General features: G+C 36.1%; 1 protein-coding gene across 1 annotated transcript; it reads left to right on the top strand.

Moving 5' to 3' along the window:
• Window positions 1-22,585: 22,585 nt before the first annotated feature.
• On the top strand, window positions 22,586-23,272 carry LOC116127072 (S-norcoclaurine synthase 2-like). The gene is made up of 2 exons (XM_031412735.1): window positions 22,586-22,805; window positions 22,890-23,272. Exons 1-2 carry the CDS (start codon window positions 22,622-22,624, stop codon window positions 23,180-23,182), a joined length of 477 nt encoding a protein of 158 aa, XP_031268595.1. The 5' UTR covers window positions 22,586-22,621; the 3' UTR covers window positions 23,183-23,272.
• Window positions 23,273-24,124: the final 852 nt, after the last annotated feature.

Consider the following 24,124-nt stretch of genomic DNA (forward strand, 5'->3'; position numbering starts at 1 on the left):
TGCTGTATTTGGGGCTGTGTTTGGTGCTCTGTTTGGGGCTGTGTTTGGTGTTCTGTTTTGGATGCAGGGGAACCTAAAATCTAAGATACGGATCCAGGTGAGAATGTTGACTGAGAATTAGACTAACATTGTGTGGTAGAACAACTAGAGGACAGACAGTTAGTGGGTTGTTTGTGAGACAAGGTTAAGGGTGAAAGAGGTACATGCCAAGCATTATAAATAGGAGAATTTGATGAGTTATTAGAAGAAGTAGGAACAATAACAGGGCTGGAATGTTTAAAAGGAAAATCAAGTTCATCAAATTTAGCACTTTTCCAAATGTAAATCCTACCAGAAATATCTAAGCATTTGTATCCTTTATGATGCAGACTATAGCCAATGAAAATGCATTTGGAAGTATGGAAATTGAATTTGTGCGAGCTATATGGCCTAAGAAAGGGATATACAACACAACCAAACACTTTAATATAAGAATAATTGGGATTCTTATGAAACAATATCTGAAAAGGTGACTGATTAGACAGCACTGGTGAAGGCAGCCTATTTGTGAGATATGTGGCAGTTTGGAAAGCATGCCACCAAAATTTGAGAGGCATACTAGCTTGGGCAAGTAGAGTCAAGCCTTGTTCTACAATTTGTCTATGTTTCCTCTCAACTCTTCCATTTTGTTGATGAGTGTGAGGGCAAGGGTGCCTAAAATGAATTCCATGAGTTTTAGAGTAAGGTACTAGACTTCTATATTCTCCACCCCAGTCAGTTTGAACACACTTGAGAGTAGTGTCAAATTGTCGTTCAACTAACTTATGAAACTGTGTAAATACTGTATAGGTTTCAGACTTAGCTTTTAATGGAAAAATCCATATAAACCTACTGTGATCATCTAAAAATTGTATGTAATATTTGAAACCTTCAGGTGTAGGTACTAGAGGAGGTCCCCAAAGGTCAGAGTACACTATGTCAAGTGGCTTAAGGGCTTGAAAAGTAGACCTAGGGTACACGGACTGGTGTAATTTACCATATTGGCAGGCTGGACAGAAGGAAACAAAATTTGTGACTGAATATGATAGATTCAAGTCCTTAAGGATTTTAGTGAAGACTGAAATGTTAGGATGTCCTAATCTATTGTGCCACAACATAATATCAGTTTTTTGAACAGGAAACGATTCAAAAGTATGAACCTTATTTAGAACAGTTACATCATCAGAATTGGATATATTGCTAGTCATTAATGTTTCAGTGCATGCATTATTCAAATGAGTAAACTGAGTGTTACACTCTGAACTAAACATATTCGAAATAGGAGCTGAAACAGACTTATTATTCAAAGTAACACTATTAGACTTAGTAAACTGAGTAGACAAAGAAACATCAGGCTTGGAATTAAAAGAGACAGCCAAGGTTGGAGAGGAATGAAGAGATGATTGAGCTGGAACCTGAAGTTGATACAGACTAGCCTTAAGTACTCCTTGAAGCAGAATTGTCTTGGAGGTTATGTCCTTAACCACACAACAGTTAGTATAACACTCAGCAAACACAGGATTATCCCTAGTCAACTTGGACACACTAAGCAAGTTTTTGGTAATACATTCCTAAGGTGTAAAGACTGGAAAGCAGTAGGTAAAACAGTTGAGCCAATGTGGGAAATAGATAATAACTCACCATTACCCACTTGGAGCTGCTCACCACCAGTGTAACTAGAGCTTGCTGTAAATTGTGCAAAGTCAGAGGTCACATGGTCTGTAGCTCCAGAATCCATGTACCACGCAGCATCCTGAATAGTAGAAGGTGTAGCTATATAGTTGATTGCTGCAGGGGTAGGCAAATAAGGCTGTGATTGTGTTATGAAGGCCTGGTTTTGCCCTTCTGTAGGACCTATACTAGATGGAGAACCAATATTAGGAGTGGATGTATGTGACACTATGGTGTGTTGAGGAAATGGATTCTTGGATGATTGTACTGAAGGTCCAAGATTAGCATTCTGAGAGTAAGTATGATAGGCTGCGCATGAGTAGTTGTTTTGGCTATACTCATGGGATCTGGAAAAACCAGCAATATTAGTAGGACCAGGGTTATGTATGAAGTTAGGTGAACTGTTTGTAAAACCAGGAAAGGGAGAATGTTGTCCTGTAAAGTGAACATCAAACCTATGGTAACAGTTTAGTGCAAGGTGCCCAGTTTTTCCACAAACTTGGCAAACAAATCTGTTTCTTCCTACAGTCCTACCTTTACCTCTACCACCAAAGTAACCATTATGAAACTGTTGACTATGATATGAGTTCTGAGCATATTCGGGTGTAAACATGGTTTGATTTTGAGTAGGTGGGGCATATGATGAAGGGAAACTATGAAGCTGATCACTTTGAGGTAGGGTATTATATTGTAGTTTTCCAACAAGATTTTGAGCATCCTGAGGTAATTGAGATTTCTTATTACTGGTGTCTATAGCAAGATTGGCAATATTAGCTGAGACTCCATGGAACTCATTTTGGATAACTGAATTCAGGGCAGAATTGGCCTTTTCCAATCTTAGCTCAAATTTTTGCAAGATAATTTGAGCTTCTTGAATAGAGATTGGTTCTAGTCTAGACTCTAACCTAGAGGTTATATTGACTACAGCAGCATCATAATCTGAGTCAAGACCATCTAATATATAATTCAGTAGTTCCTCATTCGTAACACTAACCCCACTAGCAGTCAGATTCTCAGCAAATCCTTTCATCTTAAGAAAATAGGCATGCATGCTAAGACTATCCTTCTTAGTATTCTGTAACAAGCTTTTAACATGTAATGTTTTGGCTCTAGATTCAGTAAGGAATTCCTTTTCTAATGTTATCAAGATTTCAGTAGCATGTTGACATTTAGCAATTACATTAAACATTGATTCTAAAATCAAAGACAGCAACCAACTACCTAGAAGTTTATCAGTTTTCTTCCACAAAGCATACTCAGGATTAGGTTTCTTGATTACCTCTGTTTCTGATTGAACTCTAATGAAAGGAGCTGGGCAAGAAACCAAACCAGTGAGATGTTCCTCAAGATCATGCGAGCCAACAGCGAAGATTATTTGAGACTTCTAGAATCTGTGATTATCTCTCGTCAGCTTGGGTGAGATAATTGGAACTGTTGACGACGAAAAACCAGAGGAATTGCTCGGATTTGCTGAGCTAGTGGAAAGTTTTGGGTTTGGGTTAGTTTTAGATCTATCAAAAGAAGAAGGAAAAGAAGTTTGATCGGCCATTATTGACGTTTGTCGATGGCCCTGATACCAAATCAGAGCTTGAAACTGAAAGAAAAGCAGCTAAGAAAGGTGCCAAGAAATTGTGAGAAAACGCGAGAAAATGAGAGAAAATAAGTCTGGATATTTCTTATGCACAAAACTGAAAAAATGACGAAACTGTTACAAAAGTGTGTTAAAAAGTAAACTGACATCAGTCAACAAGTCAACTAGTTAGTCAGACTAGAATTACAGATTTGCCCTTTGTCTAACTCAAATTACAGATTTATCCTTCAATCACAAAATCATATTCTAACATTCCCTTGTGAACAAGACCTCTACTGAATTCTCAAATACACTATCAAAACCATATTCTAACATAAATTAAAGCTTTATATGGCTAGGGTGTTTTCGCAAAATTTCAATTTTAAAAAATTGATTTAAAAATAATAATAAAAAATACTATTATATTAACATTTAAAAGGAGGGCAATTTAGTAATCTATATAACATACCCACACATTCATCCCCCCAACCAAACATGTGATTTACCAATTTATTAAAACCAACCAAATACATTTTCTAAATATTTCCAGTAATCTTCAAGGTGATCTTTCGTTTTGTTAAAATAACTTACCCTTATAATAAAACATTATATGATCCAAATGCCCCCTAAAGAGTAAACAGACTAACAAGATAAACGGCTCAGTGATGAACTATGTACTTTAGCCAATTCTAACTACTTTTACAGAACGACATCGTTCATTAATATTACAGCTGGTCCACATTTCTTTGACAACTAAAAACTGACCCTTTGACTTGGACATATCTCCAATTTGACCACGATTTTTAAACTGTCATCCTTAATTTCATAATTACTTTGTTCTTGTTTCCTTTCTCACCTAATTATTACAAATTAATTCACAAGGTATTGCTGCAACTTTAATCAAATCACAACTTCTATCCCTTCAAGAAAAAATCTAGAATAGCATGCGACTACTTCATCATTTATACCACAAATCAATGAATTTAAATCATTTTTAAAATTTATATTCTCTCATCAATTTAATCATATATTCTTCAACGGCGACACAGAATCATTTGTAATTATCCCATAACAACGATAACAACTATTTTGCTTTATATTTTTTTTTCTAATATAGTTTTATTAATATTCAATTGAATCTATATATATATGAATACGAAAATGTTAGCATGTAGAATGAACCCTTTGAATTTGGATATAATTAAATTAAAAAAACAAAAAGAAAGCAAACCTCACTAATAGTAATACCCACTAGACCTAGTGGTTTATAGTATAGCTTAAGAAATTATGTTTGACAATAGGTATGAGGTACGACCAACATATGACTTCTCTACATGATCTAATAAAGTATTGATATATCAATGAATAAAATGATTCAAATATATTCTTTTAGTTGCGTTCATGAATAATGTCGTTGTCATTGTTTGTTGTAATCCTTAATAATATCCTTCACCTGTAATGAGCACAAAGTCAGAAGGAATGAGTATAGTGGTTGATCATGAATATTATTTTTATTTAATTGAGATTAATTGTCTATTTTTATTTTTATTTAATTGTGTTAATCGTCGATGGTTTCCTATCTAATTGCGTTAATTGTCGATTCTTTTTAATTGATTACCAGTTCAACCGGTATGAAGTTAATTATTATTTGAAATTCTACCTTTCTATTAATTGTAGGATCCTTTTATATAAATTTGGAAAAGAAATTTTACTTAGATACGTTATGACAGCAAAACATAGTGCATCCCACAATCTTGCCACAAAATCAGTTTACGGATTTACTTATTAGGTGGTTATCAACTTTGGTTAATAAAAAATCATAATAACAGTTATGTGATCAATTAAATGTTTCCATCAAATATCAATTTATATTCATCAATCAAAAATTTTATTTATATTGTACCGAGTTGAATTACGTTACGATTATTTGATTTGTGACAAACTTACAACATTTTGATCGCATGAGTCATGAATTTGAATATGGATAACATTAATACAAAGTTGGGGTGGTATAATTTAATTACTAAAATTGTTGAACTAACCTCATAAAATTGTGAAATTCATTTATTTTAATAATTATTTATTTAAATTAATGACAATATTACAGTTTTTTAATTACGCTAGCTACATATTCGAGTTCATGAATGATGTCGTTGAATTATTATCTTCCTTTGACTTCATGAATGCATTTGAAAATAAACCCTTTGCTCCCGTAATTGATCAGTCGTATACGGCCAATTGTACGCCATTCTGTTGACTGCTAGTGGCGGCTGGCGATGGTGCTTACTATCGGCAGTGGCTTGGGCTAGGTAGAGGTGATTTTGTCATAAATTAAAGCTTTATATGGCTAGGGTGTTTTCGCAAAATTTTAGTTTTAAAAAATTGATTCAAAAATAAAAATAAAAATTTGATTTAATTGGTACAAGTAGTTGGTAGAATTGAGAAGGGATAAGTTCGTGCATGGGCTGAAACCAAAAATGGCCCGAGATGTGATGGCCGGTGCCCAGCCCCTTCAGATATACAATAAAGCTTTGGAACGAGCCTTACGGGCAGAAATATTTGTGAATAAGATAACCCCAGCAGCTGATACGTTTACAAGTCCTAAAACACTTGTAAACATGAGTGAACAAGGAATTACAAGTCCTAAAACACTTGCTAATTTGGTTGAATCAAAGAGTTTCATTTCATGTCCTAAAACACTTGGATTGTGGATTGTGAAAAGCAATGGAGGAAATTCGGCGCAACCAAGTTCCAAGGGGAGAGAGAGCCCAAGCATTTCGGCCCAAACCATTCCAAGTCCAAGCCCAACAAAGGAAGCTCAAGCCCACCAAGAGAGAATCCCAAGTGTTGAAGTGAACCCATTCAGCCCAAGTCTCATTCCAAAAGAGAAAGCCCACATGAACCCTTATTGGATGCATTTGCAAGATCCTCAAGGCCCAAACTCTTACACCCTTATTAGTAGACTTGATTAGGATCATTGATCAAGCTTTGGGCTAATAAAGTGAGCTTTTTCAACTAATGGGGTGGTTAAAGACATGGATCCTAGAATTCGGGAATCATGTCCCTTTTGCATTAAATAGGTATGGTCCTGTTTTTTGAATGAATGGCTTGTAATTATTTTTGTCATATTTGTTAATTTTATTTCTTTGTATTGTATTTGTGGATTACCTATTTAGCCTTGTAATTGCCTATATAAATGCAACTATTCTCCTTTGTAATACTTAGCTTATGAAGTATCAAAAATTTGGTTTAACCATTGAGAAAACTTAGTGTTCTTGTTGTGTATTCTTTATCGAAGTCTTGGCAAGGAGATTTGGTGGTGAATCAATTCAAGTTGGTGGAGAATTCCTTTATGCTTGAAATGTTCCTACTTGTCTTGACCCAAAATTGCAAGTAAGTGTGACATTGTTCTTGTATTGTACTTGGCTGAATTTAAGCTTGAATTTGTGGCATATTTTGTTGTTTTTTGTTGTTGGAAATTGGTTGGAATTGGATCATTTGGTATCAGAGCATAGGTTGTGAAGTGGAGTAGAATTGTTTTATGGTTGAATGATTGTAGTTGGCCGAAAATTTGGAGTTATGTTTCCGGATTTGGAAGTGCTTTAGCTTAGGTTGTTCTTCCTCTATTTTACAAGTGGTTGAACCTTTCTTTTCTTTTTCCTCAAACACTATTTCCCCAACCAACTCCCTTACATCTTGTTCCCTTCTAACCAAGTCCATTGCCACCTCACCAAACCCTAACCAATTCCCTCCAAAGTCAACTAAACCCATTCCTTCCCAACCAAATCAACTTTAACCTTTAACCAAACCCTAAACACAATTAATTAACCTAATCCCATCTCCATAATTAAACACCATTCCTTAATCTAATCACATATTATTATTCACAGGGTACTATTCATATATTACTATTCATAGATTACTTTCACTAAAACCAAAATCACCAAAACTTACACACTTGACCTTTCCCTCCCACTTTTCAATTTTTCCAACATTCAAAAAGTTACTGTTCATCCAGAGTTACTGTTCATAGTAGCCAAATTTCACCCAATTCTCATGGCAAACAAAGCCCATTCCTCCCTAAATACACCCCCAACACCATGGGAGAGTGCCAACCTAAAAATTCAAGAGGAACTTGATAAAGTAGAGAGGAATATGTCCAGCATGATGGAATTAATGGTCAACATGTCTAAGGATATTGCTAACCTATCCCAACCCAAACCCATCTTTGAAGAAACCCCACAACCACCCCAACGGGAGGGTCGACCACACTACCACCAAAGAACCATCCTTAAGACACCATTATATATGAAAAACTTAGGAGACAGTATTGATTCATCTACTGAATCCGAGGCACCTAGGAGGAGGAGATTTGATGATGATAGGGGTATTAAGGTAGACTTACCCGAATTCAATGGAAGTCTTGACCCAAATGACTTCATCAATTGGTTGCGTGAGATTGAACGGGTATTTGAATTTAAGGGCTACAATGATGAAAAGAGATGTAAAGTAGCCATATTGAAGTTCAAGGAGTATGCCTCCTTGTGGTGGGAAAATATAAGGAAGAAGCGAGAAAGAGAAAGAAAGACTAGAATTAGGTCATGGGAGAAATTGAAGGGAGTGTTGAAGAAAAGGTTCTTGCCCAATAATCACAAGCAAGACCTTTATCTTAAGCTCCATAATTTGAAGCAAGGAGATAGAAAGGTTGAAAAGTATATTCGGGAGTTTGAAGGGTTGATGTTGAGAAGTGATATTCCCGAAGAGAAAGAGCATACAATTGCAAGGTTCATCGGCGGTTTGAGTAAGGACATTGCATACAAGCTTGAGTTACAAACTTACCATTCCTTTGGGGATGTTTGCAAGCTGTCCACAAGGATTGAAAAGCAATTGAAGAGCATGAAGTCCTTGGCCCCCAAGAAACTCTTTAAGGAAAGTAACTACCAAAGGGGTTCACCTTCCTACACCAAACCGTATATGGCACCTACGGCTTATGATAAGAACAAAGCCAATGAAGCACCAAAGGAGAAAACAGGTTTTGTGAAGAATGATGCTCCATGGCTTGATTTGAAGAACAAGAAGTTTTTCAAGTATCAAGTTTATGGACACTTCCAAGCAAATTGTCCAAACCAAAGAGTTATGACTCTTATAGAGCTAAATGAGATTGATGATGCTTGTCAAAGGGATTCTAGCGAAGAAGAGGAAGTAAATGAGAGTGAGAATGAGGTTATTGAGGAAGCTGATAGTGGAGAAATGCTTATGCTCAAGAAGTTGCTACATACTCAAGTAAACCCTCAAGAGAACCAAAGGAAGAACTTGTTCCATACAAGGTGCACTATCAAGGGGAAAGTTTGTTCAATGATCATTGATAGTGGGAGTTGTACCAATATTGCTTCCACCAAACTTGTGGAGAAATTGGGGCTGCTGGTTGTGGATCATTCTCACCCATACAAGCTATAATGGTTGAGCAATGGAGACACCAGACAAGTAGTCAAGCAAGTAGTGGTACCATTCTCCATTGGGAAGAGCTATTCGGATGAGGTACTTTGTGACATCATTCCCATGGATGCCTGCAATCTTTTACTTGGAAGACCATGGTAATATAATAGAAAAGTGATCCATGATGGCCGCAAGAATACATACTCATTCAAGCTCAACAAGAAGACCATTACCTTTGCAACCTTAGCCCTCCCCCAAGCCATTGTCCAAGCTCCCACACAAACAACTTCCTAAACACTTTCCCAAACACCAGCCAAGCCACCAACCTAGAAAACCCTTTTCCTGAACAGCACCCAATTAGAGAAAGCCTTCCTAAAACACAAATCTCTCATTGCCCTCCTTAAAGCCGAGACAAACCAAGAGAGAGAGCAACTTGAATTTCACCTGAAAGTTCACCATCTCTTGGATGAATTTGCGGATGCTTTTCCTAGTGAGTTACCAAGGGTTTGCCACCACTTAGGGGAATAGAACACCATATTGATTTGGATCTCGGTGATCCTCTTCCCAATAGGCCGACATATAGGTGCAATCCCAAAGAATCAAGAGAGCTTCAAAGACAAGTTGAGGAGTTGATTTCCATGGGATTTGTGAGGGAGAGCATGAGCCTTGGTTCAGTTCTAGCCTTGCTTGTGCCCAAGAAGGATGGCATTTACCGGATGTGCATTGATAGTTAGGCCATCAATCAGATAACTATCAAATATGGGTATCCCATACCACGATTGGATGACATGTTGGATGAGCTTCATGGTCCAACCATCTTCTCAAAAATTGATCTAAGAAGTGGTTACCATCATATTAGAATGAGAGAGGGAGATGAATGGAAAATGACATTCAAGACCAATGGAGGATTGTATGAATGGATGGTGATGTCTTTTAGCCTTTCCAATGCACCAAGCACCTTCATGAGGTTAATGAATGAGGTACTCAAGCCTTTCATTGGAAAATTTGTGGTTGTATATTTTGATGATATATTGATATATAGTACTTGTGAGGATAGTCATGTAGAACACCTTAGCTTAGTGCTTGAATTGTTGAGGCAAAAAAAGTTGTATGCTAAGCTTGAAAAATGTGAGCTATTTATGAGGTAATTTGCTTCCTGCGTTATGTAGTTTCAAGAGAAGGAATTAAGGTAGATCAATCCAAGGTAGAATCCATTCATAGTTGGCCTAAACCTGGTTCAATTACGGAGGTTAGAAGTTTTCATGGTTTAGCCTCTTTCTACAATAGGTTTGTGCCTAATTTTAGTTCCATTATGGCTCCCATAATTGAAGGTTTGAAGAAGGGATCTTTTGAGTGGACTAAGGCAGCAAATGATGCTTTTAATTTGATTAAGAAGAAGTTGTGTGAAGCTCCCATCCTTGCCTTATCGGATTTCAACCAAGTGTTTGAAATAGAGTGCGATGCAAGTGGTGTTGGCATTAGGGCAATGTTGAATCAATCCAAGAGGCCAATAGCATACCTTAGTGAGAAGCTTAGTGATTCAAGAAGGAAATATAGCACTTATGATAAGGACTTTTATGCTATAGTGAGAGCAATTGACTATTGGAGTCACTACCTTCAGCCGAAACAATTTGTCCTCCATTTAGACCACCAAGCTTTGAGGTTCATCAATGGGCAGCGCAAACTCATCATAAGACATGCTGAATGGGTTGAGTTCATCCAATCCTTATCATTTGTACTGAATTACAAGCAAGAAGCACACAATGTTGTAGTTGATGCACTCTCTAGAAGGCAAGCCTTACTCTCTTTACTTGATTCTAGAGTTCTAGGTTTTGCATTAATGAAGTTGTGTTATGAGGAAGATTTGGAGATGAAAACATGCATAACTGAATGTGGGAAACCTGGTTTTGAAAATTATATTATGCATGATGGGTACTTGTTCAAGGGTAGAAGATTATGTGTCCCTAAGGGTAGTTTTAGTGAACTAATTATGAGGGAAGCACATAGTGGTGGGTTGGCAGGCCACTTTGGGGTTACTAAGACTTTAGAAACCATCAAAGAATATTTTTATTGGCCTAAGATGTTAGGGGATGTTCAAGCTCTCAATAGAAGGTGTGGATCATGTCAAAGAGCTAAGAGTCAATTCAAGGCCGGCCCATAGCTACCCTTTCCCATAGCTGAGCACCCTTGGGAGGACCTTAGCATGGATTTTGTGGTTGCATTGCCTAGGACCCAAAGGGGAAAAGATTCCATCATGGTAGTGGTTGATAGGTTCTCAAAAATGGCCCATTTCATATTATGCCATACCACACATGATGCCTCCAAAATTGCTGAATTGTTCTTTAGAGAAGTGGTGAGACTTCATGGCATTCCGAGGACCATTGTCTCTGATAGGGATGCAAAATTCTTGAGTCTTTTTTGGAGAAGTTTATGGGGTAGATTAGGGACAAAATTAATGTTTAGCACCTCACACCACCCTCAAACCAATGGTCAAACCGAAGTGGTGAATAAGGTGTTGGGTAATGTCCTAAGGAGTTTAGTGAGTAAGCATTTAAAGGATTGGGATTTGCAATTGGCACATGCTGAATTTACCTACAATAGGAGTCCTAGTTCTACTTCTTGTCACACTCCTTTTGAGGTGTTGTATGGAGTAAACCCACTTATCCTTTTGATCTCACTTCCTTACCCCTTGATTTTGAGCCAAGTGTGAATGCTAATGAGAAGTTGAAGCAAATGAAGAAACTCCATGAAACCGTGAGAGCTCAAATAGAAAAATCAAATGAAAAGATCAAGAATAACGCAAACAAGCATAGAAAGCCTAAGCTTTTCCAACTGGGGGATTTAGTTTGGATTCACTTGAGAAAGGAGAGGTTTCCAAGTAAGAGAAAGAGTAAATTAGCTCCGAGGGCTGATGGACCTTTTGAGATTGTTGAGAGGGTAAATGATAATGCTTATAAAGTGCAATTTCCTAGTGAGTATGGGGGAGTCTCGGCCACCTTCAATGCGGGGGATCTACGCCCATACTTGGAGGACGATTTGGATTTGAGGGCAAATCCTTCTCAACCCAGGGAGGATGATACGTTTACAAGTCCTAAAACACTTGTAAACATGAGTGGACAAGGAATTACACGTCCTAAAATTCGGTTGAATCAAAGAGTTTCATTCCAAGTCCTAAAACACTTGGATTGTGGAATATGGAAAGCAATGGAGGAAATTTGGCCCAACCAAGTTCCAAGGGGGGAGAGAGCCCAAGCATTTCGGCCCAAACCATTCCAAGTCCAAGCCCAACAAAGGAAGCTCAACCCACCAAGAGAGAAGCCCAAGTGTTGAAGTGAACCCATTCAGCCCAAGTCTCATTCCAAAAGGGAAAGCTAAGATGAACCCTTATTGGATCCATTTGCAAGATTCTCAAGGCCCAAACTCTTACACCCTTATTAGTAGACTTGATTAGGATCATTGATCAAGTTCTGGGCTAATAAAGTGAGCTTTTTCAACTAATGGGGTGGTTAAAGACATGGATCCTAAAATTAGGGAATCATGTCCCTTTTGCATTAAATAGGTATGGTCTTGTTTTTTGAATGAATGGCTTGTAATTATTTGTGTAATATTTGTTAATTTTATTTCTTTGTATTGTATTTGTGGATTACCTATTTAGCCTTGTAATTGCCTATATAAAGGCAACTATTCTCCTTTGTAATACTTAGCTTATGAAATATCAAAAATTTGGTTTAACCATTGAGAGAACTTAGTGTTCTTGTTGTGTATTCTTTATTTAAGGCCTGGCAAGGAGATTTGGTAGTGAATCAATTCAGGTTTGTGGAGAATTCCTTTATGCTTGAAGTGTTCCTACTTGTCTCGACCCAAAATTGCAAGTAAGTGTGACATTGTTCTTGTAATGTACTTGGCCAAATTTAAGCTTGAATTTGTGGCATATTTTGTTGTGTTTTGTTGCTAGAAATTGGTTGGAATTGCATCAGCAACTCCATCCGTAGGAGCCCCTAGTGTTCCACCTCTTGCTCCACAGAGAGATAGAACTGATGCCCCTACTAATGGAGAGGTGAGAAATGAGAAAAGATTTCAACCCAAGAAGAACAGAAGGGATTGGCAGAATAAAAGGCCAAGAATTGGTGAAGTTCCCCAATGCAAGAAGTATAGAAGAAATCATTCTATGGAGTGTCTTAAAGATTTGGGCCGAAATGTATGCTATAGATGCCAACACCCAGGGCATACGATGAGAGATTGCAAAGCCCCCCCCCCCCCCCCCCCCCCCCCCCCCCCCCCCCCCCCCCCCCTACACCCATAGCGCAGACACCTAAAGGTACCAATGCTCAAGTGTTTATAGTAGCTTAGAGTGAAGCTGAAGCTAGACCATTTGTAGTTACCGATCAGTTATTATTTCATCTAGTTCCCCTTTATGGATTAATTGATTCTGGAGCCACACATTCATTTATTACACATGGGATTTTAGAAAGATTAGGTTTGAAACCTATTAGAGTGGATTGTCCCATTAAGATAGAGTTACCAGATGGTGTTAGTGTAGTAACTCAAGAGATGTTTCCAGGGGAGTCCGTAGTGATCCATGGAAGGGAGTTGCCAGTGGATTTGATGGTATTTGATATGCCCAATTTTGATGTTATTTTGGGCATGGATTTCTTGAGGAGATTTGGAGTAAAGATTGATTGTCGGAAGAATAAAGCAAGATTTAATCTTGATGATGGAGATAAGTTTAATTTTGGTGAGGGTCACCAGCTTAGTATGTTAATTAGTAGTGTAAAGGCCAAAAAGATGCTAAGAAAATGGTCCTCAAGGTATATTGCTCATGTAGTGCACAGTAGTGATGTCCCACAACCAGAGATTCAGAATGTGCTAGTAGTCCGAGAGTTTTTAGATGTATTTCCAGAAGATTTGTTAGGTTTACCTCTGGAAAGAGAAGTAGAATTCAGTATTGAACTAGCACCAAGGACCACACCAATTTCTAAAGCCCCTTATCGAATGGCCCCGGCCGAGCTTCAAAAATTTTCGATCTAGTCATTCTCCTTGGGGTGCTCCAATTTTATTTGTGAAGAAGAAAGATGGATCTCTACGGATGTGTATAGATTATAGAGATTAAATAAAGTGACAATGAGGAATAAATACCCATTACCTCGCATAAATGATTTGTTTGATCAACCGAAAGGAGCAACCGTGTTTTCAAAGATTGATTTGAGGTCGGTTATCACCAAGTAAGGGTTGCAAAGCTGGATATTGTCAAGACTGCTTTTCGGACCAGATATGGGCATTATGAGTTTGTGGTGATGCCTTTTGGATTAACCAATGCCCCAGAAGTCTTTATGGACTTAATGAATAGAGTGTTTCAGGATTGTCTTGATCGATTCATAGTGGTATTTATTGATGATATCCTGGTTTATTCTAAGGTAGAAGTGGAGCATGAAGAACACCTAAGATTTGTGCTATAGCGATTGTGAGATAAGAAGCTGTTTGCCAAATTTTCTAAGTGTGAGTTTTGGCTAGATCAAGTTATCTTTCTAGGCCATACCGTCTCAAAGGAAGGTATATCAGTGGATCCAATTAAGGTAAAAGTGATTTTGGAATGGACACAACTAAAGATGGTAAATGAAGTTAGAAGTTTCTTGGGGCTAGCAGGCTACTATAGGCAGTTTGTAGCAGGGTTTGCTCAGTTGGGTAAGCTGGTTACAGCTCTTACCAAACAGAGAACTCCTTTCATTTGGTCAAATGCCTGTAAAGAAAGTTTTCAAGAGTTAAAAAGAAGATTGACCACAGCTCCTATTCTCATGTTACCATAGGAGGGTGTAGATTATGATATTTATACAAATGCCTCATTTCAGGGACTTGGTGCAGTATTGATGCAGTTGGGTAGAGTAATAGCCTATGCTTCTCGTCAGTTAAAAGAGTATGAGAGGAGATACCCTACGCATGATCTAGAGTTGGCTGCTGTAGTTTTTGCACTGAAAATATGGAGGCATTATTTGTATGGAGCAAAGAGTAACATTTATGCGGATCATAAAAGCTTGAAGTACTTCTTTACCTAAAGAGAGTTGAATATGAGGCAGAGGAGATGGTTAGAGCTGGTAAAGGATTATGATTGTGAAATTAAGTATCAACATGGAAAAGCCAATGTAGTAGCTGATGCCTTGAGTAGAAAGGCCTACTTGTCTCAACTTACAAGACAGAAAGAGTTATTGGGCAAGTTGATCAAGGACCAAATAGAGGTGATACCAAGAAGGCTTGCCAGGTTAGACATTCGGCCTACTTTACTAGAAGAGATTAAAGAAAAACAAGTTGTTGATGAGTGGTGTCAAAAAATAAGTCAGCAAGTGATTGAGGGCAAGATATCAGAATTCCACTTGTTAGATGGTGTCCTCCGTTTCTGGAATCGTATATGCATTCCCCAAGATGCTGAGTTGAAGAGAAAGATTCTTACGGAGCCTTATGATACATCATACACTGTTCATCTTAGAGGAACCAAGATGTATCAAGATTTAAAGAAAAGTTATTGGTGGCCAGGTATGAAAAGAGATATTGGAGATTATGTGACTAAATGTTTGATTTGTTAACAGGTGAAAGCAAAACAACAAAGACCTCAGGTTTGCTTTAGCCACTCAGCAGTCCTAAATGGAAATGGGAAAGTATAGCAATGGATTTTATCACAGGCCTTCCAAGAGTTCAAAAGGGGTATAATGCGATATGGGTGATAGTAGACAGAATAACGAAATCAGCCCATTTTCTTCCAGTAAAGGATAACACTGCCTTAGATCAGTTGGCCTAGATCTATGTCAAGGAGATAGTTAGACTCTATGGTGTGCCTAAGACCATAGGGTCAGATAGAGATTCCAGATTTTTTCAGCTTTCTGGACCAATCTACAGAGAAACTTGGGTACCAGATTAGCATTTAGTATAACATACCATCCTCAGACAGATGGCCAAACTGAGAGAAAAAATTAGATACTTGAGGATATGTTGAGGGCATGTTGTATGTATTATAGTATGACTTGGCATGATATGTTATCGTTGGTGGAGTTTGCCTATAATAACAGTTATCAGTCTACAATTAAGATGGCTCCTTATAAAGCCTTGTATGGTAGGCGATGTAGATCTCCATTGCATTGGGATGAGGTAGAAAAGAAAGATGAATTACATACAGCTCTTCAGTCGGAGATAACCCAGAAAATGATAGAAGATATCTAATTGATCCGACGTAGAATGAAGCAAGTTCAAGATAGACAAAAGAGCTATGCAGATTTAAAAAGAAAAGATGTGGAATTTGCAGTGGGTGACAAAGTGTTTATTAAAGTTTCCCCCTATAAGCGGGTAATACGTTTTGGTGGTAAAGGAAAGTTAGTACCTAGATACATTGGCTCCTTTGAAGTGCTGCAACGAGTTGGAAAGGTAGCTTATAAGTTGGCGTTACCACCTAATATGGATAGGGTGCACAATGTGTTCCATGTTTCGATGCTCCGAAGATATGTCAGTGATCCCTTCTATATATTAAAAGTAGAAGAAGTGGACTTAGAAGAGAATCTCGTTTATGAGGAGCAACCAATACAGATCTTAGATAGAAAGATTAAAGAGCTCCAAAACAAAAGTATTCCACTCGTAAAAGTCCAATGGAGGAATCATAAGGTAGAAGAAGCAACATGGGAGTTAGAGCAAGATATGTGTAACCTCTATCCTGAGTTGTTCATTTGAATTTCGAGGACGAAATTCTTGCCGGGGGGGTGGGGTGGGGTGTGGAATTGTAATATTAAGGTACATAGCTTTACTTATGCCCTTATACTCTTAGTTGAATTTTGTTAAGGTTATCTTGAAAAAAATGTGAAGAAAATCCCTTAAATTGTCATTAGGGGTAAAATGGTCTTTTCACTCATAATTAGTTGAAAGTGTGGGGAGTGAAAAGAGATAGAATTTCATGGAAAATGCAATAAAAATGAGGGCATTATGGTAATTGACCAAGGGACATAGATAGAATTTCATAGAAAGTGCAAGGGTAAAATGGGAAACTATAAATAATATTATGTTATATCAAGAGTTGAAGAATGAAACCCTAGCCATTCTTCCTCCACTTTCACGCCACCTTCATCCCCAAATTCTCTCAATTTCTTCAATTCTTTTTCAGGGGAAACTCATAGATTTTGGGCTATTTTTAGTGGAATTTCAATCTCAAGCATCCTTAGGTAATATCCTTGCACTAAGAAGTGAGTTTTAATTTTTAAAGTGTTGAATTCTTATGATTTGTCTTCATAGGATTTAAGAGAAAGAGAGTTGGATCAAATAAGATTATTAAAGTGTTGGATTGCTCACATCTAAGGTAAGTAAATCCTACCCTAGTTATGATTGAAGCAATATTGTGTAGAGAATTTCTTTTATGCATATATATGTTTTTATATGAAGAATTGTTGATAGAATGGATGTTGAATGATGGTTATAATTTATCCATGAGAAGTAGTGTTTGTGTATTTGATGTTTGATGAGAGTTTGGATGAATTATGGAGGAATTGAAGTAGAAATTATGGAGTGTAAATCCTAGACAGGTTTGGCATTAATCTTAGAGGATTTTGTTCCAAATTTTGGTTGCTTAGAAGAGAAGTAGAAGTGTAGCCAATTTAGAGCTTATGTGTGCACATAAATTGTTTGATGAAATGTCAAAGAGAAGTGCATGTATGAGTATGATTATGTGTTATGTTCAGATGAGTTTGTAGATGATAGAGAATGACATGTTTGCATTCCATATTGCATTATTGCATCTAAACATGTGAATTTAGAAAGAATTATAAGCATGAAACCATCTACATGCATACATACTCATAAGAGCATGAAAAAGCATTCAAGAACATTAAAGAGTAAATGGAAAGAAATGAGAATATTAAAGAAATTCAAATCTGAATTTTTATTTAAAGAAGTGTAAAAAGATAAAAGAAGAGAAGGTTGTTGTGATGGGGAACCCATGAGTGACATAGACCCACATGCACGCCACCTTTAGTGAGCGGCCTCAGAATTCAGAAAGAAAAATTGTACAGTCCGTTAGAAGTGCATGTGGATGAGGACTGTACCCAGAATTAGAGAATACACTCACACGGCCAGGGTTCCAAATCATGCGTCAACCGAGTCTGATCGGCAAGAAAGAAAGAATAGAAAGAAAGAAAAGAATCGAAAGAATAGAAAAGAAAAGAAAAGAAAAGAAAGAAAGAAAGAAAGAAATACATAATAAGAAAAATAGAAAAGAAAATGGACATTCTATGCATTTGTGCATTTACATCATACCCATGCATAATACTATGCTTATTATCATGAATAGTGAGAAATTAGAAATTGAGAAAGAACAGAGAAAAACAGAGAAAGAATAGAGAAAGAAATTGAGAAAGAATAGAGAAAAACAGAGAAAGGATGGAGAAAGAATAGAGAGAGAACAGAGAAAAATAGAGAAAGAACAGAGAGAGAATAGAGAAGTGTGATGTAAGGAAAGAAATTCAGAATTTAATCAACGGAAAGAGAAGGGTAGCATAGTGGGTAGAAGGGTAGCATAGTGGGTTTACTTACTAAGCAATTAGTACTCACCCCGTTGTTTTCAATGTTTTTGCAGGTAATAGATGAGATTACGGTCGCTTGGAATGTCAAGAAGCGGAAGGGTTTGGCAACACTGTCGAGTTACTGTTTTGAGACTTTATTATATTAAGTAAAGATTTGTGTATAAAGAAAAATTAGGGTCCATTATTTCTTACTCATCTATGTATATATACATTTATATATTTTCTTATAATACTGTTTATTTTCCGAGTATACTAGCTAGAAAGAAAGTATTACAAAGCATCATTATCATTTGCACTCATTCATTGCTTACATTTATAACTCTTTTTCATTTATTGCTTAACATTGCTTATCCTTATTGTTTAGCATCATTCTCATTTATTGTCTATCTTTGTTGGTGTTATTTGCTCATAACTTGTTTGGCTAGTGGAAGTTTTTATTCCACAATTATTTTTATAGTTTCCTATTCAACAAACACCAACAACCCCCCCCCCCTCCCCCCCCCCCCCCCCCCCCCCCCCCCCCCCCCCCCCTCTCCTATAGGAATATTTGTCGTATATGGTGTGTTTGGTTCAAGGAATGTTTTATTACTGAAAATGTAAGATTACCAGTGAGATAGATTACCTTGATGATTATGGGGGAATGTTATATCAATATGTTTGGTTAGATTAGTGGGTATAAATAGTTAAGATGTTTAGTTGAGAAGAATAAAATATTATCAATAGAAGCTTTTACTGAATTGCCTTTCCTTTTTAATATCATTATAATAATATTATTATTATTATTATTTAAATAATTCTTTTAACCCGCTATATTTGGAAATTTAGCTAAAACACCTAATAACAAAGTGTAAATTTTAACAAAATACCCCTGATCACCCAAGACCACCACCGACTACTGGCAGCAATCATCGAAACGGTGCATGACCTCAAATGTAAGGGGTCTGGGCTAATTGTTATTTGGTAGACATTTGGGGAAATTCAATACGAAATGGCTTTTATTCAAGGGAAAATTTCTTAAAAAAAGATTAAAACCTCTTGACTAGGTAATCTGATAACCCCCAAAATGACCAACAATATTCATTATTGGGAAAGAAACATTCTTGTAATCTTATATTGTTGTCAAAACAAACAAAAGAATGTCTAGAATCAAAGATAGATAACAAAAGTTATCTGCCCATAGCACAAACGAAACATAGCCATGGAGTTTTACAAACTCGATTCTCAATGTGTTATATTGATTAAGTTCAATAGTTACAATACACGTTTTATATGTGAGTAAGTGGCTGTTTGGATTGGGGGTATATAAGATAATAGGGGTAATCTTTGTTTATTTTGCAAGATTCTGGTGTTTGGTTTGCAAGTAATCTAAGATTTTTTTTGGGGGGGGCGGGGGGGATAATCTTATTACCTTGTCAAGGGGTGTTATAAAATATTACCGAGGTAATAATTTTTCTACCCATTTTGGCCTTAATTAAAAACCATTTCAGACACAATTGCCCTTAAATGTCTACCAAATAACAATTACTCCAACCCTTCTATATTTGAGAAATTAGCTAAAACACCCTATCCACAAAAAAGTTAATAAAATACCCCAACCACCTAAGACCACTGCTAGCTGTGATTCACCATCGCCGGCCACCGGCGTTAGTCCCTATAATGGTGCACGACTGACGGGATCTGTCAAGCTGTGCCCCAGTAAGACCTTTTCCAGCCATGGATCGGAAGCAGCCAGATCTAGCATTTCTATGGTCGTTTAATGGCCAAAGATATGGCTGTGAAATGGCCATAGATCTAGCTTTTTTTTGGCCATGGATTTGTGAACCATGGCCATTTTCGGCTTTGCCGACGCACAATCAGCCATCCACGGCCAATCGTACGCCATACCGTCAACTGTAGGTTGCGGCTGGCGGTGGTGCTGGCTGCTAGTAGTGGCTTAGGGTCGGTAGACATGATTTTGTCATAAATTAAAGCTTAATATGACTAGGGTGTTTTAGCAAAATTTCAAAATATAGGGGGTTAAAAAATAATTCAAAAAAATAATAAAAAATACTATTATATTAATATTTAAAAGGAGGGCAATTTAGTAATCTACATAACATACCCACCAATTTGTCCTCACAACCAAACATATTATTTACCGATTTATTCGAACCAACCAAACACATTTTCTAAACATTCTCAGTAATCTTCAAGGTGATCTTTCTTTTCGTTAAAATAACATACCTTTATAATAAAATATTATATAATCCAAACGCTTCCCAAAGAGTGAAGTAGACTAACAAGATAAACAACTTACCGATGAACTACGTACTTTAGCCAATTCTAACTACATTTCTTTGATAAAACGACAAACTGACCCTTTGACTTGTACATATCTACAATTTGACCACGATTTTTAAACAGCATCCTTAATTTCATAACTACCTTGTTCTTGTTTCCTTTCTCACCTAATTATTATAAATTAATTCACAAGGTATTGCTGCAACTTTAACCAAATCACAACTTCTATCCCTTCAAGAAAAAATCTAGAATAGGATCGACTACTTCATCATTTATACCACAAATCAATGAATTTAAATCATTTTTAAAATTTATATTCTCTCATCTATTTAATCATATATTCTCCAATAGCGACACATAATCATTTGTGATTATCCCATAAAAACGATAACAACTATTTTGCTTTATAATTTTTTTTTCTAATATAGTTTTATTAATATTCTTATATATATCAATATGAAGACGAAAATGTTAGCATATAGAATGAACCCTTTGAATTTGGACATGATTAAATTAAAAAAACAAAAAGAAAGCAAACCTTACTAATAGTAATACCCCTAGACCTAGTGGTTTATAGTATAGCTTAAGAAATTATGTTTGACAATAGGTATGAGGAATGACCAACATATGACTTCTCTACATGATCTAATAAAGTATTGATATATCAATGAATAAAATGAATAAAATGATTCAAATATATTCTTTTAATTGCGTTCATGAATAATGTCGTTGTCATTGTTTGTTGTAATCCTTAATAATATCCTTCACTTGTAATGAGCACAAAGTCAGAAGGAATGAGTAGAGTGGTTGACCATGAATATTATTTTTATTTAATTGAGATTAATTGTCTATTTTGATTTTGATTTTTATTTAATTGTGTTAATCGTCGATGAATTCCTATCTAATTGTGTTAATCGTCGATGAATTCCTATCTAATTGCGTTAATTATCGATTCTTTTTAATTGATTACAGTTCAACCGGTATGAAGTTAATTATTATTTGAAATTCTACCTTTCTATTAATTGTAGGATTCTTTTATATAAATTTGGAAAAGAAATTTTTCTTAGATACGTTATGACAGCAAAACATAGTGCATCCCACAATCTTGCCACAAAATCAGTTTACAAATTTACTTATTAGGTGGTTATCAACTTTGGTTAATAAAAAATCATAATAACTCTTATGTGATCAATTAAATGTTTCCATCAAATATCAATTTATATTCGTCAATCAAAAATTTTATTTATATTGTACCGAGTTGAATTACGTTACGATTATTTGATTTGTGACAAACTTACAACATTTTGATCGCATGAGTCATGAATTTGAATATGGATAACATTAATTCAATGTTGGGGTGGTATAATTTAATTACTAAAATTGTTTAACTAACCTCATAAAATTGTGAAATTCATTTATTTTAATAATTATTTATTTAAATTAATGACAATATTACAATTTTTTAATTATGCTAGCTACATATTCGAGTTCATGAATGATGTCGTTGAAGTATTATCTTCCTTTGACTTCATGAATGCATTTTAAGATAAACCCTTTGCTCCCATTCCTTTGAAGGGATTAGAGTTAAATCCCAAGAGATAAAGGTTTCCTCTTATTGAGTTTGATGCTTACAATAACACACTTTTTCTTCTTTCATAATTCCATCTTTGTTATTTAATCAAGTTGTAACCTTTTGTAGGATGGAGTTGTAACAAAGATCTTCAAGTGTATGTTGAGAGCATCAGATCTTCCCCTTTCAATTCTTATTGTTGGAGTGGAGGTGCCGATTTCACACATGGAAGTAAACATTTGATCGTTCTAAGAAATATTTTTTGACATTTGTTCAGTCATACTCAATTAAATTTCAGAATATATTATTCTATTCTAATATAAGGAAATGAATTAAACTATTAATTTTTGTGACAACCGATTATGGGCTGTCGAATGTCATACTAAGCTATTAAATTCCTATGATCCACTAAAAGTCAAACCTTGCCTTTTTCCCATTTAGATCTATTGACTCTTTCTTCAGAAAAACCATTGTAAATACCTACCATAACAAAGAACCAGCCCATCAAAAAACCAAATTCATAGCATCAAAATGCACGGCCTTGTTGTAGCGAATACGGTCGTGGCTGCGACGGCTTGTTCGGTGTGGGATATCTATGGCAGCCTTCAAGTCGTCACAATTATAAATACATTTCTGCCCGATGTACTTGGAACAGTAAATGTCCTTGAAGGTGGTGGACAAGTTGGCACACTTCTAAACGTTACATTTCCACCAGGTAAATTAATTCATATTATTTATCAAACATTTCATTTGAGCTACCGAATATTAAATATTAATTCTTCTTTGGTTTTTGTTTCAGGAACTCCTGGAGTTGGTTATATGAAGGAAAAAATTAAAAAGGTTAATAATAAGAAGCGTGTGAAGGAAACACAAACCATTGGTGGAGGATTTTTAGCACTAGGCTTCAAACGCTATATAACTCAATACAAAATTATTGAGAATAATTTTACATCAAGTATTATAAGGTCAACAATAAAGTATGAGGTTGATGATAAATTATCAAACCTTGCTTCTATAGTGAACACCAAGCTAGTGGAAACACTTGCAGAAACCGTTGGGAAGTACTTGACTGAGAAGAAGGCTCCTCCTTAGAATCTGCAAAAGGAATTCGGCTACTGTGTTGTATTCTTTATGTCTAGTTTGTAAGGTTTCCGTATCTGGTTTCCAACTTTCATGTTTGAATTTACAAATTGTATGTTGATTTATTTTACTGTAATTAAACTCATATTTACTGTAATTATTACGTGACTTTGTGACTACATGGATTTAGCTTATTGCATTTTGCAATAATTGTTAGAATTAAGCATGATTAGAGTTTAAAATTTAAAAAATTTAAAACCTACAAAATTTAAAAATAGGTGTCTATTGTTAACCAAAATATGAAAAAAAAAAAAGGGACAAACTAAGGTCCTTATTGTAATTTCCTGATATTGTATAAATTCACAGCTCTAAAACTGTGACGTTTTGGTTTTGCTCAGTTTCTCCTTTGTATAAAGCACTCACTGTATGTTCTACTGTTTTAGTAACAAAAGAAAGCAGTTCATGATTTTTCAGATATGTTTCCAGTCTCTGGCTTTTGTCTGTTTCACTTTCTTTTTCATCTGTTTCACTTGGTATCAGAGCTGACGACAAGCGTCAAATGGCTACGATTCCTCCTGATAATCAAATTAAAAGCATGGAGAAAAGTCTTCATTGCTCAGCTCATCCTCAGGTCTCAATTTTTCTGTCAAATCTGCAAATCGTCAGCCCCAAATTGACAAGAGATAGCTATACAGACAATTATAGGTTTTGGCATTCTCAGATTCTGTTCGCGGCAGGAGCACATGAGCTTGAAGAACATTTGACAGGTTCAATTCCATGGCCTCCACCATTTATTCTTACTGATCCTAAATGTTCAATTGAGCTAAATGATAGAACATCAGCTGAAAACCTAGCTAAAGAAATCATAAATCCAGCTTATGTAGCTTGGAAAAGAACTGATAAACTACTTGTCACTTGGCTTTTGGCTTCAATTTTTGAAAATATGTTTTCCAC

This window comes from Pistacia vera, unplaced genomic scaffold (genome assembly GCF_008641045.1).
Source record: "Pistacia vera cultivar Batoury unplaced genomic scaffold, PisVer_v2 Contig189, whole genome shotgun sequence".
Classification (NCBI taxonomy): Eukaryota; Viridiplantae; Streptophyta; class Magnoliopsida; order Sapindales; family Anacardiaceae; genus Pistacia; species Pistacia vera.

What these genes read in the sequence shown, in the direction of transcription:
- LOC116127072 (XM_031412735.1), top strand. Translation starts at nt 22,622, where the DNA reads ATGCACGGCCTTGTTGTAGCGAATACGGTCGTGGCTGCGACGGCTTGT. An exon ending in AAACGTTACATTTCCACCAG is followed by an intron (nt 22,806 to 22,889) that starts GTAAATTAATTC and finishes TTTTTGTTTCAG; the next exon opens with GAACTCCTGGAGTTGGTTAT.